At 46.3% G+C, this 16,365-nt stretch overlaps 1 protein-coding gene and 1 pseudogene across 1 annotated transcript; both read left to right on the forward strand.

Moving 5' to 3' along the window:
* The first annotated feature begins 9,559 nt into the window (after positions 1-9,559).
* On the forward strand, positions 9,560-11,116 carry LOC136548346 (uncharacterized; annotated as a pseudogene).
* A 3,945-nt stretch (positions 11,117-15,061) lies between these two features.
* Positions 15,062-15,637, forward strand: LOC136548348 (uncharacterized mitochondrial protein AtMg00860-like). The gene has a single exon (XM_066539909.1). The coding sequence runs from the start codon at positions 15,062-15,064 to the stop codon at positions 15,635-15,637; it is 576 nt and encodes a 191-aa protein (XP_066396006.1).
* The last annotated feature ends 728 nt before the right edge of the window (positions 15,638-16,365 follow it).

Consider the following 16,365-nt stretch of genomic DNA (forward strand, 5'->3'; position numbering starts at 1 on the left):
TGTTCTTAAAACTGGGTGCTACAATACATCAGACTCAATCGACAATCAACCTGCTCTTTTACTTTTGGGACCGATAAACGATGCTCTGAGATATGAAAATAGCTACTCCATCTGTTCTAAATTATTAGTCGTTTTGACTGTTTTGATATATAGATTTTGCTATGTATCTAGACATACGTTATATCTAAATACTTAGCAAAATTGATTTACTAGGTTTGACTTTTCATGTGAGCGAATTTTTCAGGATTTAATGACGTTGTGCTTTCAGTGGTAGGCAACGTTCCCATCGACAGCGAGGCGCCTGTGGCGACTTTGTCAATTCGAGGATTTTGCTGGCCCAATCTTCGAAGATGCTTATAGGGGTAGGGTTTGCGAGCGTACGTTCATAGGATTGAGTGTGCGTACGTTGTGAAAGTCTGTGTTGTACTTAGGGATGAAAACAGTACGGATATTTTCCGATCGTATTCAAAACTGAATCCGTTTAGAGGGGTTGAGATCTGTCCGTATCCGAGTCCGGATATCCAACATCCGATACCGTATCCGAGTCCGGATATCCAACATCCGATACCGTATCCTATCCCGAATACTCAAATCGCATATTTATGATGTCGATATCCAATCGTATCCTATCCGACATAGATGACACTATCCGTATTCGAATCCGAATCCGGACAGAAATATGAAAACAAATGTAATATCGGTGATATCTGTCCGTATCCGATCCGTTTTCATCCCTAGTTGTACTGCGTAATTAAAAAAAAGTCAAATCGACTTAATTATAATTTGGAACAGGGGAGTAGCTAAGAAAATTACTAAAGCAGTACCTAAAAAATTGTAAAAGCGTAGGAAAAGACAAGACTAAGGTGTATTGGCGCTGTATCACCGTGAAACTGCCACAATGCTAGTGCAGTCTATACTCTATACATCTGCCCCCGGCTTCAGGCCTTTAGTGGTATGGATTGATATTCCAAAGCCAGAAACCTTTGGTCTCAAGTCTGCAACCAAGAGTGTACTATTTGCTAGCATCAAATTCCAATGAATTATGCATGGCCTGCATAACTTGAGCAGATACAGAGCTGAGAACTCCATGAGATATATCCCTTGTACTATTGGACAGCGTTTTGGTCAGTCCAGGGCGCCTCTAGTGCTTTATTGCCTATAAAAATATAGTATGTAAATAAGAAATTCTGCACATTGTAATATTTTTTTAGACAAGAAGGTTTCCCCCGCTTTATTACGCATAAAGCGATAAAAAACATCCAGGTTCACAGTTCAAGCGTAGGTGCGCACGCAGAACAGACCTTAAAGGCCAACCAAATTACAAACTTAATCAAACTCAGGATTAACAGAGTCATTCTCTGATCTCCTGCTGATGATAGACTCAGATCTCGTCGTAGCTGTAGAGACCAGTTCCAAAGCTTGGGTAGTCAATCGACCCGAACCTGATACTCGTCGTAGCTGTAGAGACCAGTTCCAAAGCTTGGGTAGTCAATCGACCCGAACCTGATATTAGTGAACTTCTGGCATCCTCCCAGCAAAGCTCCAAAGGTTGTCCCGCCTCCGCTTGTTCTCCAACCTCCATCTTGAACATAGGCAGCCATCTTCGTAGCGTCTAGGCTGTCCACACCAGTACCAGCTTCTCGCTTATCCAAACTCTTCCCTGAAAACACATATCATTTCGAAATTTCCATAAGCACCACATCACCGCTGCACAAATGATGTTGTTAACAGTATGGCGCTTGTTAGCAAGCCAGCGGGATGCCAAAATTTCATAACTGCAAACCTCAGGTAGATTCAAGATGGACAGTACAACACGCCATAACCGTTTGGCAACAGAACAATGAAAGAAGAGGTGGTCAACCGACTCTCTTTCAGTGCAAAAAAGACAAGTTTGATCTGCTAATTCTCTTCGTTTAGCCAAATTGTCTCTAGTCAAGATTCTACTTTTAGATAGAAGCCACAAAAACATTTGGACTCTAGGTGGAATCTGCAATTTCCAGACTGTATGAACATAGACCGGGGTTATCCCCTTATGATTAATTACTACATATAAGGACTGCACTGAATAGTTGCCAAAGCCCGAAATACACTCAGCAAAGGCTTTGCCGAGTGCCGCACTCGGCAAAAGGCACTCGGCAAAAAATTAATCAGCAAAGAAGTCTTTGCCGGGTGCTTTTTGTCGCCGAGTGCAGGAAAAGCACTCGGCAAAATGAAAATACGAAAAAACCCAAAAATAATAGCAAATTTTTTTTTTCGGGGGAGGCCGCCACCGGCCAGCGCCCGTCCGTCTCCATCGAAGTCGCTGCATTTTATGCGCAAAATTCACGGCTAATGCGGCCGACGGGATTCGAACTCACGACATCTCCCTCGCGTGTCTACTGCTCTACCACTGCATTACACTGTCACTTGTGTCTATATTCCGTTATCTATCCTCATATATTATACTAAACCGAGAGTAAATTGCTTGTTTGAGGCCCTAAACGAATTCAAATAAAAAAGTGGTCAACTACAAAGTTTCATAACTTTTCGAAATCTACAGTTTTCATTTAGGAATTTTTCCATCAGAGGTCGTTTGAAAAAAATGAATTTCAAATTTGAGAGATTCAAACGTAGTTTTGCATGATAAGATGATTTCAAATCAAAAAGTTGTCAACTACATAGTTTCATAACTTTTGGAGATCTACAATTTTCATTTAGGAAGTTTTTCCATCCGAGGTCTTTTGAAAAATTCAAATTTTAAATTTTTTAAATTCAAACGTCATTTTTGCATGACAAGATGATTTCAAATCAAAATGTTGCCAACTACAAAATTTCATAACCTCTCTCAAGATCTACAAAGTTTATTTTGGTCATTTGTTCATCCGACATAGTGGTAGTAACATTGTTCACAAATCTTATATATCTCTCTTCTACTTTCATGAAACTAATATGAGAGATATGAGAGATGTAGATTTTATTAACAACGTAATTGTCGCTTTGTCAAATGAAGAAATGACCAAAATAAATTTTGTAGATCTTGAGAAGTTATACAACTTTGTAGTTGAAAAGTTTTTATTTGAATTCATTTAGGGCCTCAAAAATTGATTTGAAAAAATGATTTGCCAAGGGCCAAAAAAATGCACACGGCAAAATGCCTCTTTGCCGAGTGTCAAAACAAAGGCACTCGGCAAAGACGCATTTTGCCGAGTGCCAAAAAATGGCACTCGGCAAAATACATCTTTGCCGAGTGCCAGAAAAAAGGCACTCGGCAAAGACGCATTTTGCCGAGTGCCGAAAAATGGCACTCGGCAAAATGCATCTTTGCCGAGTGCCGAAAAAACACTCGGCAAAGCCATCTTTGTTGAGTGTTTTTTTTTGCCGAGTGTATTTTATTTGGCACTCGACAACGACCATCTTTGCCGAGTGCCCGATAAAATACACTCGGCAAAGCTTCCGGCACTCGGCAAAGTGCCGATTTCCAGTAGTGGGAGCTATAGCTCCATATAATTTGATCCTCATCCTCAAGTAGAACTACATCCTCTACTATTTCTAACAGCTCAAACCACATTTGCATAATTCTTTCAGAGACAGTTCTCCTAAAAGAGAGCTTCACAGTTTCTCCATCCCACACCTCTGCTATTGTCTTATCATGCTGTTCATTAATAATGTATAGAGGCCAGAATTGTGTAGCCAAACTTGAATTACCAAACCAAATATCCTCCTAGATCCGAATTTTGTGCCCATTCCCAATTGTCCACCTAATACTCATATTAGCAGCCTTAATGGCCCAGAGAACCCCCTCTCCAAAAGGGGGAAACATTTAAATCTGGATAGCACAGAAGGTTTGGTTTCTCAGTCTTGTACTTATAGTCAACTATTTGCCTCCAAATGGGAGTGGAATCCAGATGATATCTATAGATCCAGGAACTCAATAGACACAGATTTAGATTTCTTAAATCTGGGACACCAAGGCCCCCCATTTCTTTTCTTTGTGCTACAAGTTGCCAATTAGCCAAATGATACTTATGATTAGTTTCACTGTTATTACATAGAAAATGGGCCATCTGAGAGTTAATTACCTCAATAGCCCATTTAGGAAATTTTATAATGGATAAAAGGTAAATGGGTATACTAGCCAAACAAGTCTTAAGCAAGGTCAGCCTACCAGCATAGGACAACAATCTACCCCGCCAGCCAGCAATCCTTTTAATAATCTTGTCTGCTACAGGTTGCAAATCCTCTCTTCTGAGTTTGGTATAGTGCAAAGGCACAAACAGATACTTAATAGGGAAATCACTCTTCTTACAACAAAAAAATTTTGCAAAGCAATTTGCTTCCTCCTCTTCTAGCCCTATAGTAAGTAGATCACTCTTATCATAATTAATTCTCATGCCAGACATAAACTCATAACTGTTCAAAATCCATTTCAGATTGTTAGCTTTCTCTACATCATTCTCCAAGAACAATAAAGCGTCGTCTGCATATTGCAGGCTAATAATTCCTCCAACAGTAACCTGAGGTAGTAAACCAGAAATCAAATTATACCTAGATGCCTTCAAAAGCATCCTAGTGAACACATCTGCAACTAGAATAAAAAGCAGAGGTGAGAGAGGGTCCCCTTGTCTAAGTCCTTTCCCGGGTTTAAAGTAGTTGGTATTATCATCGTTAACCCGCACCCAAATGGAACCACCTTTAACTAATCTCATAATCCATCCTCTCCACCTACTACCAAAACCTCTAGAGCAAAGCATATCCTCTATAAATGACCAACTTACACGATTGTATGCTTTCTCATAGTCTAGCTTCAGGATAATTCTTTTTTCTTTATTTCTATATGCCATGAACTATTTCGTGAGCAGCAACCACACTTTCCAAAATAAACCTACCTTTGATAAAAGTAGATTGATTATTAGTAATCAGTCTGTCAGCCACTTTAATGAGCCTGTTATTTATAGCTTTACCAAAAAATTTAAAACTACAGTTCAAAAGGCTGATAGGTCTAAATTTCTTAAGATTCCTGGCATCAGGCTCCTTAGGAACTAAACTAATCATGGCATAGTTCAATCTATCCATGTTTAACTCCCCATTCTCAAAGGCCCTAACAAGGTTCATAAAATCTTTCTTAATGACATCCCAAAAGTTTTGGTAGAAAAGAAAAGAGAAGCCATCAGGGCCAGGTGCTCCCTCAGCGTAGGAGCTGAAAACAGCATCTTTAATTTCTTCCTCAGTGAAAGGGGCTTCTAAGAACTCATTCTCATCAACTGTCCTTTATCCTCCTCTCCCCAAAAATTTGTATCTAGCTTAACCCCATAATCCTCCTCTTGAGCAAAGAGTTTCTTATAGAAACCCATAGCATGCTCTATATCATAGACTCGTGGTCTGTCAAAAGACCTTCCTCACCTTCTAGACATTCAATCCTCTTTTTCCTTTTTCTTTGATTTGCAACAGCTTGGAAGTAAGCTGTGTTTTGATCACCCTCCTTTACACATCTATCTCTAGATCTCTGTCTTCCTTTCACTTCCTCCATGTTCCAAATGGCCTCCAAATCTCTAATAATATTATCCATCCTATCCCTCTCAGCTGGGGACAGGATACTTGTCTCTTGTTTAATGTCAAGAATATCAAACTCCTTAAGGAGATTTTGCTTTTGTTTCCTAATTTCAGCATTAATATTAATAGCCTAACCCTTCACTTTTTTCTTCAACAACCTAACATTAAACTGCCAAATATCCAAAGGATCAGTAAAAATACATTCAGTATTCCAAACTTTTTTTACCAGATCCTCTCCTGTACCAAAATTCAGAATTAAAGGGACATGATCACTCCTAAAACACCCTAAAATTTGCTTCTTTTGAAATATAGCTAAAATGATTTAATTCTGTATTTTTGTGCTCATGAAATATAGGAAAAAGAATATTTTTCATTATATTAAAACTCATCATAGGGTGTAGCAACATGGTTGAGCATACATGCCGGTGCATTTGATTTATTTGGTTGAGTGATTTTGATTAAAATTCAAAATGGTTTAAATTGTATTTTGAAAAGAATTCAAAAATGACTTTGAAATGTATTGAAAAGAAAAAGAGAATTTGGAAAATAAAAGAGTTTTCAAAAGTTTGCAAAAGTTCAGTTTTGGAAATCTCCCAAAAGTTCTCATCTTGAAAAGTATATTTGAAACTATATTTGGATTTGCATTTGGTTCATAACTGAATTTGGTTTTGAAAACAAAATAGAAATGGAAAAAGAAAAACCCTTTCCCTCTCCTCTCCCTCCTTTCGGCCCAGCCGGCCTGGCCTTCTTCTCCTTAGCTCTTCCCCGCATGGGCCAGCTCCCTCTCCCTCGGCCCGCCTCTGCTCCCTCCGCAGCCGGTCCGTTCGGCCTGTTGGCCCAGCAGCCACGCCGTCGCGCCTCTTTCCCCTCTCTCCCCCTGACTGCTCGGCCCCGCGCTCTGTACCACTGCCACCTCGGTCCCGTTTGTCAGGGCCTTCTACCACCTCAAGTCAGCATCGTCCCAGACTCCGTCTGCACAAGGAGTCCGCCTCCACCCCGTGTCCGCTTGGTTGGCGTGCGCCCCACGCCGCACCACCCCCATAAATAGCAGCCCAACGCCCCGCCGCCTTCCCCGAACCCTAGACGCGAGCCTCCGCCTCACCTTGGGCCGCAGCAGCCGCAGCTCCATACGCCACACACCGCCAGAGATCCGCCGCCGTGGGACCCGCTGTTCCGCCTTCTCTCTGCCACCGCGACCGCATCACCGAGCATCTACGAGAGGTAAGCAATCTGTTGGTGCCGCGAACGCTCTCTCTCTCACCCTCTATCTCTCTCTCTCCACCTCGCTGAAGTTTTGCCGGTGCGCCGATCCGCCATAATGAGCGTAGCTTCGCCACCGCTTCATCGTAGCTCCCTCCGAACCCTCCATCAAGTTCACTTCGAGCTTCTCCTTCCCGTGGTCCTCCCGTGCCCGGTGGTGGTCGGGAACGTCGAAACCAGTTCCTCCGGCGAGCTTCCTCGCCACTGTCCATGGCACCGCCGCCAAACTCATCGCCGGCCACGCCACCCGCTCTCCCTCTCTTTGATTTATTTCCAACCGTTCGATCTATGATCAAGGGCCAAGAATAGAAGATACCCCTTCGCCGACCGTTTTGCTAAAGAGCCCTCGCATTTTTGTAGATTAGAACCCGCCATCCCTGATTTTATTCTAAAGCGCCCCTGCCCTTTTTCTATTTGTGTCCGCAATCGCTGGCCCAAATCAAAAATCTGATTTTATTTATTTTAAATCAAAATTGAGTTCTATTTATTTACAAAATTGCCACTATCTTCATTAGGCCATATCTTCTCCGTTTTAACTCCGATTTGACCCGTTCAAGTTCCGTTAGATTCGAAATTGCATAATCTACATGTTTATACTACTGTTAAATATATTTTCAACTTTTAAAATTCGAGGTTAGATTTAATCTATTATTTTATTAAAGAAAATCTTGTTTCAATTCATAACTTTTTTGTTATAGCTCCGATTAGAGTGCTTTTCGCGTCTGTGTGTTCATAGTAACATGTAGAACATCTTTAAAATCTCTTTACCTGTTATTTATTATGTTTGGTGTATTGTTCTAATTTAGATCTATTGTTTGCTTCATGTATGATTGCATAGATGCTTGTGTGGTGCTTTATGATCATGTCCAGTCGATGAGCTTTGCGTTGGTGATATAAAAGAAGTTGGTGATCCAGAAGAAGTCGTTTGGAGGTTACGATTCAATAGAAGAAGGATCGGTGTTTTAAGGCAAGTATAGCATGGGATCTTCCTTGCTGTCATATACACATTTAATCATTTAATTCATACTGCATGTGTCTACCATGACTGCCACTAAGGATTTCATAGTACTTTGTTACCTTGTGCCTTGTTACCTATGGGGTATTGCATTGGGTAGTATAGTGCTAGTGCTCTAACTAAAGCCATGATCTTATAACTTGACTAATGAAATATGCAATAAACACTAAAAGATGCTTTTAGCAACATGGAATAAGGGGGCTAGAGCATTGGGCTGTTTTTATGGTGCACTAGATTTCTCTCCCTATGGACTTATTTGTAAGTGATCATCTGGGACTTACAGTATAGCTGTGAGGGCTACATGGCTCTAGCTTTAGCTCAGTATGAGGACCTTTTCTAGCTTGTTAGTGGTTACCTTTATTGGCGTAAGAATGGCTTACCGAATCGGGTATAGTGCGGCCTCTGTCCCCTTATGTATAGGCTGCACGTCATTGTGCCTTCAAGAAGAGGGGCTCTACATCTGTTTGCTGTGATCAACCAGTCAGTTGTCCCTGTGGAATTGGAGTCTTCACCCAAAGATCAGAGTCGTCTTTTCTGCTGTTTACTGTTTAAGGTTATATCCTTTATACTAAGTACGTTATATACTAAGCATTGTCTATTGACATTACCCTTATTTGTCGCTATATGTGAGATTTGACTTCCTATCGTTGAGCTTGCTGATGTGGCCAAGCTCCTTGGCAAACGCGAGGCAGCCAAAGACCCGCAAGTGGGAGACCGCCGGCTTGCGCCCATGCCAAGCCTCGTATGGCGTCCTGCCGTCGAGCGCCTTGGTAGGCGAGTGGTTGAGGATGTAGATGGCCGACACCACCGCCTCTCCCCAGAAGATAGCCGGCATCCCCCTCTGCTTGAGAAGGGCCCAAGCCATCCCCACAACCATCTGGTTGCGCCGCTCGATGACGCCGTTCTACTGTGGGTTGTACGGTGCGGAGTAGTGGCGCTGAATGCCCTCATCAGCACAGTACGACGCGAATTCAGCCACTGTGAATTCGCCGCCATTGTCGGTGCGTAGCACGCGTAGCTTGCGGCCGCACTCTGCCTCCGTAGTAGCCTGCGAGCGCCTGATGGCGTCCGCAACCTCTCCCTTGCTGCCGAGGACCATCACCCACATGTAGTGGGAGAGGTCGTCGATGAGCAGTAGGAAGTACCATCGTCCTCCCAGTGTGGCTGGTGTCACTGGGCCACACAAGTCCCCATGCACAAGCTCGAGCCTCTCTTGGCTCAAAAGCTCACCCGTTGGGGAAAGGGGAGTCGCCTCTGCTTCGTCAACACACAGACATCGTAGAGCTGCTCCACATGGTCGAGGCACGACAGGCCTCGCACCATCTCCGTGGCACTGAGCTGCTTCAGGGCCTCGAAGTGAAGGTACCCAAAGCGCTCGTGCCACTGCCATGCCTTGTCATCTCGACGAGCAGCGAGACAGAGGGGTTGTGCCACCTGCACGTTAAGGACGTAGAGTCGATTTGCGCTTCTGGATACCTTGGCGAGAAGGCGGCGATGGCGATCCCAAATCCTCATGACTCCATCCTCAACCACCACACACGAACCATTCTCATCTAGCTGTCCCAATCTGATGATGGAGTTTCTCAATGCGGGGATGTAGTAGACTCCAGTGAGCAGCCTATGCTCACCAGACACGACGGTGAAGATGACAGAGCCGACGCCCTTGATCTCCATGCCGGAGGCATCCCTAAACTTGACGGAGCCTCAGACACTAGAGTCAAGCTCAGTGAAGAACTCCCGTCGACCGGTCGTGTGATGGGTAGCACCGGTGTCGAGGCACCACCCGTTAGTCTTGTCATTGCTGGAGCCAGAGCCGAAGAGGGCGTGTGCTTTTGGCTCATCAAGGTGGAGGAGAGCCACTGCGGCCGGTGCCGCTGGAGGTAGCTCGATGCTTGCATGTGCCATGAACAGAGCCAACTCCTCCTCCTCCACCTGTTCGATGTGGGCCTGGCCACGTCGTGGCTGTCGATAGTCCTTGGCCTAATGGACAAGCTGGCCGCAGTTGCGGCAGGTGTCGTCTCGTGCTGGCTTGTGCTTGTCGGCGGCGCCGCCCTAGGCGCCTCCACGGGCATCACCCTCGGCACGTCCTCATGCCCCGGCCTGGACATCTCTGCGCGCCTTGCACGGCTTGCCACGCTTGCGGCCACCTATCGTGGAAGAAGGCTCCCCCTTCTTTTGGTCACCTTGGCAGGCAGCCCACTGCTCCTGAGTGAGAAGGAGCTTCCCGCTAGTGGTGATGGGCCCCGAGAGAGACTATGGCTCATCGCTGTCGATGACCTTGAGGCAACCTATCGCCTCTTCGATCGACATCGTGGAGAGATCTAGCAGGGACTCGATCGAGCGAGCCATCTGCTTGTACTTCTCGAGGACGCAGCGGAAGAGCTTTTCGATAGCTCTCTCCTCACCATAGGTGTCATCGCCGAACTACACCATCTTCTACAATAGAGTGTTAAGATGGAGAGCAAAGTCATCAATGTCCTCACCTGGCTTGAAGGCCAGGTTCTCCCACTCCTTGCAAAGTGCCTATAGTGTGGACTTGCGAGTGCGGTCGCTGCCGATGCATGCCGCAGCGATGGCATCCCAAGCCTCCTTGGCAGTCCGCTTGTTGGTAAGCGAGAACTGCATCTCAGACGAGACTACAGCGATGAGGGCATCCAGCGCCCGTCGATCCTGGTCGTAGTCGACGTCGCCGTACCGGACTGCCTCCCACATGTGCCGCACCTAGAGCTTTACCCTCATCACCCCAGCCCACTCGACCTAGTTGGTCTTAGTGAGGGTAGGCCACCCACCACCAGGGCCGACGTCCCTAACAATAGCCTAGAGCCCGTGGTAACCACGGTACCGATCCGGGGAGAGAGAGCCACACTGCCTGTGAAGGCCGTGCTCTCCATCGACCCGTCCACCACCGTTGCCGTGCGCGCCTCCTCCAGGAGCGCCGCCGCCGTGCGCACCTCCTCTATCGATGCATCCACGCCTGTCTGGGCTGCCACCGCGCTCGTGGGCATGCACGGCTGCCCACTGCGCTACCCACGCTCGCGCTGCCTCCCTCCCCAGCAGCTCGAGGTCCACGTCGGTGCTATCGTCAATAGAAATGGAGCTGCTGATGCTGCCGCGCAGAGCCTTGACCTCCTACCACTGCACGTGCTGCATCCGCCGCCGCCGCTGCTTCCACCTCTGCTCTGGCTGCTGCTAGCTCTACCGCTGCTAGCCTCGATGCCCTTGTCGCCGCCGCAGCGGTCTCTACCGCCGCTCGCTCACGTTCCTTTGCCACGACAAGTTCAGCCTCCTATCGATGCCGCGTGCTCAAGGTGACCGAGCACTGAGACTGCCCTACGGACATGACGCACTACCAAGGGGCTACTGTGTGGAGAGAGGGCTGCTTTAGATGAGCTGCGCAGAGGGAGAGGAGTGAGCAGGAATGGCCGGAGTTGCTGCTTCTCCCAGCTGGGGTTGTTGCGTGGCTGGGAAAGGAGATGAGTAGGAGATGCTCAGGCTACAGGATAGTATGGCTCTGATACCACTTGTTAGTCGCTGAACTCTTACTCTTGGTAGTAGCAGAATTCTTACTCTCATAGAGAGGATGACACTAGGAGTTGGGCCAATTTTCTAGTTTATTTCTCACACAAATGCCATGCCAACCTGAAGGGCTGGGGATACATATTTATAGGCTGCTAGCCAGCCAAGCATATGCCAAGATGCCAAGCATATACCAATATGCTAGTCCTAGATGCTGTCCTAGATGTTGTCCTAGATGCTAGTCCTAGATGCTAAGATGTTGTCCTAGATGCTAGTCCTAGATGTTAGTCCTAGATGCTGTCCTCGATGCTAGTCCTAGCAGTAGCCCCACATAGAGACTTATCCATCAGTGATATCTGTATCCAGAGACATTAACTCGGTTTCCTCACAGACTTCCTCTTCTGCTTCAGAGTCCTCCAGTTCCATTTGTTTCAACAGAAAAGAACATTCAGCAGTATCACTTCCAGCCTTAGCCAACTTCCTAAAGTCTTCCCACTTAGATTTTTGACATTCATCCAGCATATCATGCAGAGCTTTGTTCCCCACAATATGACAGTCAGATCCCCTCTGCATCATTGCATCAGGAGTTTTCCAATAGTCAAAATTGTTGCACCCTTCCAGATTGATAAGACCTATGTCAACACAGTGAATAGCACCACCTATAGGCTCTATTGGCTTAAGCCTTTCCCCTAGTAAGCTTGTATCAACCCTCTGTTCAGCTGGCTGGAATACTAAACTAGTAGATTCAGCGTGTTCTCTTCCCACATTAGTCAACTTGTCCTTTGTAGATAATACCAAAGAAGGACTCATATGCTGCACCAGCATTTTGTCCTGTTGCATAACATCCAGAATCTCAATCCCAACATTACATATCTTGTAACCAGAAGTGTGGCTCAGCTTAGTGCTTGGGGCTGGAGTCTTAAAGCTACTACTATCTCCCAACGTTGGCTGCTTATCCTTCTCAGTGTGTCACGAACGGGCCTTCGGCTGTTTATCAAGTTGGGCCACACTAGCTGTAAGGGCCAGTAAGACGGCCTACGAGCCATGTGGCTGTAATGTTTGGGCTCGGCCTGTTTTTGTCGTTGAACTGATGAAATACTCGCTGTGTTGGAGGATGGGAGGTCAGCGAATAACAAAACCTAATTCCCGAATCATCTTCCTCCTTCTGTTGCTTGCTTGAGGCAGCGCCTTCGCCGTGCTCCCAGCCGCGCGTGCACGCCGGCAAACCCATCTATCTGGTTAGGGTCGTCACATTTGGTACCAGAGCCATCCGATCCATCGCTTTTTCGGGTTTGTAAAATCCCGTCACCGACGGTTGAATCCCGAACAGCAGCGAGGGCGTACACCGAATCTCCCGCATCTCCACCGCCGGATCCGCCATCGTCGCCATTCAACTTACCTACCACCTCCTTCCCCTACCTCCATCCGCGCCGATTCCACTGTGCTGGCCAGTTTTCACCCGGCAGATCCATTTTCCTTCCGATTTCCCATCGATTTCAGCTTCCAGTCTATCTACCACCACTGCCATCCTAGCCAACCCACTCGCTGGCGCGCAAACCCAAACCCCCAACCCTCACCTCCTGAATGGCGACCGCCGAAGAAAAGCTAGATGCGCTCAGTGTGCAGATGAAGTCCATGCTCCTGCTCATGGAGTCCTTCAATCGTTGGTGTCCTGAGGTCGATCACGCATCCACCGAGCTGACCATGGAGATCAAGACTCTCATGTCGTGCGTGGAGGCGTTGGAAGCGCACAACGCTCCGCCATTAGCTCCGAAGCGCGAGGAAGAGGGGCGGGCCACGGGCCTCGGCGCTGCAACATCACCACAGGGGCATGATCGGGGGACTCTGGTCCTCACTCATCCCCTGGCCAATGGTCAGTCATCCACCCCCAATTTTCTAGTTCATTATCATGCTGCGCCTACCTCCAATGACTGTCGTTTGCCTAAGGCCCAGTTTCCCAAATTTGATGGGTCTCATCCAAAAGTCTGGAAAGAAAAAGCGGAAAAATATTTTGATATGTTCAATGTTCCTGTGCATCGTTGGGCTCAGTATGGCACCCTTCATTTCAAAGGGCATGCTGCTTTATGGTTACAAACTTACGAAGCCCAGCATGGGGTAGATAATTGGGTTGAACTTTGTATTGCTATTGAGTCTAAATTTGGCAAAGATCTATATCACAACTCTATGTTAGAATTACTAAGCATTAAGCAAACCTCTGATGTTCAGGACTATTATGATAGATTCCAAACTGTCATGCATAAAGTGTTGGTTCATAACAATCAATTAGATGATGTTTTCTTTGTTAGCAAATTCCTCCAAGGGCTACATCCTGAAATCAGAGTTGCTATTGTTTTACATAAGCCGAGAACAGTTGATGTGGCTCTGTCACTGGCTCTTATGCAGGCTGAGGTGTTGAAGTCTCAACCCAAGTATTTTGGCAAGCGCCATTACCGATAGTACAACAAGTTTCTAGCCAAGCCACCTCAGGCAGCAGCACCTGGTATTCTGGGTGCCACTCCAGCTGAAGACGCCAAACCCAAGTGGGAGGACAAATGGACTACACTCAGAGCTCAGCTCTATGCTCAAGGCTTATGCATGAAGTGTGGTGAGAAATGGGGCCGGAATCATAAATGCCCTGATAAGGTGTCCCTCCATATCCTAGAGGAAGTTATGGACCTTTTTCCAGAGGCCAACAAGTCTGAGCCCACCTCTGAAGAATCCAGTGAAGACGAGGTCTTTTCTTTATCTCAAGCTGCAACAGTGGGGGTACAAGGCAGGAAAACCATCAAAATCACAGGCTTGGTCAATAGTCAGGAAATTTTGATCTTGGTTGACTCAGGCAGTTCCAGCTCCTTCCTCAGTCAGAAGACTGCTGACACCTTAAAGTGTGATCTCACATCAGCTCCCCCTGTAACAGTCACTGTGGCTAATGGTGAAAAGATTCTGAGCCAACAATAGGTCCTCAATTTCACTTGGTGGACTCAGGGGCATACCTTCTCTACCAACGTCCGCATTCTTCCATTACCTTACTATGACATGGTGTTAGGTATGGATTGGTTGGAGAGATTTAGTCCTATGTGGATCCACTGGAAGAGAAAATTATTGTGGTTCACTTATGCTAGGCAGAGAATTAGTCTTAAAGGAGTCAAGGACCAGCTGTCTACATGTCACAAGCTCAAGGCAAGGAAACTGAGAGGTCTGCTCAGAAAAGGGGGAGTGGCTCAAATGATACATCTCTGTCAAACACAAACCACCCAACCCACCCAATCCATTCCACCATCCATCCAAAACCTTGTTGACAGCCATGCCCACCTTTTTAAAGACCCTGATTCCCTTCCACCACCCAGAGAGTTTGATCACCACATTCCATTGATTCCTGGTGTCAAACCAGTCAACATCAAGCCTTATAGATATTCGCCTTCCCAGAAAGATGAAATTGAGCGCCAAATCTAGGAAATGCTAACCAATGGCATTATCAAGCCCAGCCATAGCCCCTTTGCCTCCCCAGTTCTTTTGGTAAAGAAGAAAGATGGCAGTTGGCGTTTCTGTGTGGATTATAGATAGCTCAACAACATCACTGTCAAGGACAAGTACCCTCTGCCAGTTGTGGATGAACTCAATGGAGCAGCCTGGTTCACTAAACTGGATATGCGTTCGGGCTACCATCAGATCAGACTACAACTAGCTGATGAAGAGAAAACAGCCTTCAAAACACATAGTGGGCCTTGGGAATTTCGGGTGATGCCCTTTGGGCACACCAATGCCCCTACCACATTTCAATCCTTAATGAACACAATTTTCAAGCCCCTGCTCCGCAAGTGTGTGCTGGTATTTGTCGATGACATCTTAATCTACAGTCCAACACTAGATGCCCACTTGCAACATTTGCAACAGGTTTTTCAGATCCTCCAGCAGCATCAGTTCTTCCTCAAGCGCTCTAAGTGCTCATTTGCCCAACAGACTTTGGAGTACTTGGGACACATCATCAATGCCGAGGGAGTAGCCACAGACCCCAAGAAAATTGAAGCGGTGGCCAACTGGCCCACTCCAACTGATCTCAAACAGTTAAGGGGATTCCTTGGATTGTCTGGTTATTACCGCAAATTCATCAAGAATTATGGCCTTATTAGTCGACCATTAACTGACCTCCTCAAGAAGGATGTTCTCTTTCACTGGACCCCACAATTGCAAATGAGTTTTGAGGCTCTCAAGCAGGCTTTGATCTCAGCCCCTATTCTGGTCCTACCAGATTTCAGCAAGCCATTCACCATTGAGACAGATGCATCCTCCACAGGAGTGGGTGCTATGCTTTCCTAGGACCACCACCCTATGGCTTACATTAGCAAAGCACTTGGACCCAAAACTCAAGCATTATCTACATATGAAAAAGAAAGCCTCGCACTCATCTTGGCAGTTACCAAATGGAAATCCTATCTGCAACATCAAGAGTTCAACATAGCCACTGATCATAAAAGCCTGATCCATCTGGGAGAACAAAAGTTACAGGAAGGGATGCAGCACAAAGCCTTTCTCAAGCTCCTAGGTCTGTAGTACAAGATAGTGTACAAGAAAGGGTTGGACAACAAGGCTGCTGATGCTTTATCTCGGCAAGCTGAACCTAGCATAGTGGCAGCCATCTCTACCAGTACACCCAGGTGGCTAGAGATCATAGTGGAAGGTTATACCAAGGATGATCAGACCGAGCAACTATTCACATAACTCAGCATCACTGGATCCAATGATAAAGGTTTCACCTTATCTGATGGTCTCATCAAGTATAAAAATAGAATTTGGCTGGGCAATCACACAGAAGCACGTCAGGCAGTGTTATTGGCACTGCATTCTAGTGGCCTGGGAGGCCACAGTGGCATTATTGCAACTTATCACAAGGTGCGCGCCCTGTTTGCCTGGCCCAATTTGAAGTAGTCTATCATTGACCTTATCGACGCTTGCGAGGTATGTGCCCAGGCTAAACCTAAACATTGTCGTTTGCCCGGTTTATTGCAACCGTTACCTGTTCTCCAACACGCTTGGCACACTATCAG

The sequence above is a fragment of the Miscanthus floridulus genome, chromosome 4 (assembly GCF_019320115.1).
Source record: "Miscanthus floridulus cultivar M001 chromosome 4, ASM1932011v1, whole genome shotgun sequence".
Lineage (NCBI taxonomy): Eukaryota > Viridiplantae > Streptophyta > Magnoliopsida > Poales > Poaceae > Miscanthus > Miscanthus floridulus.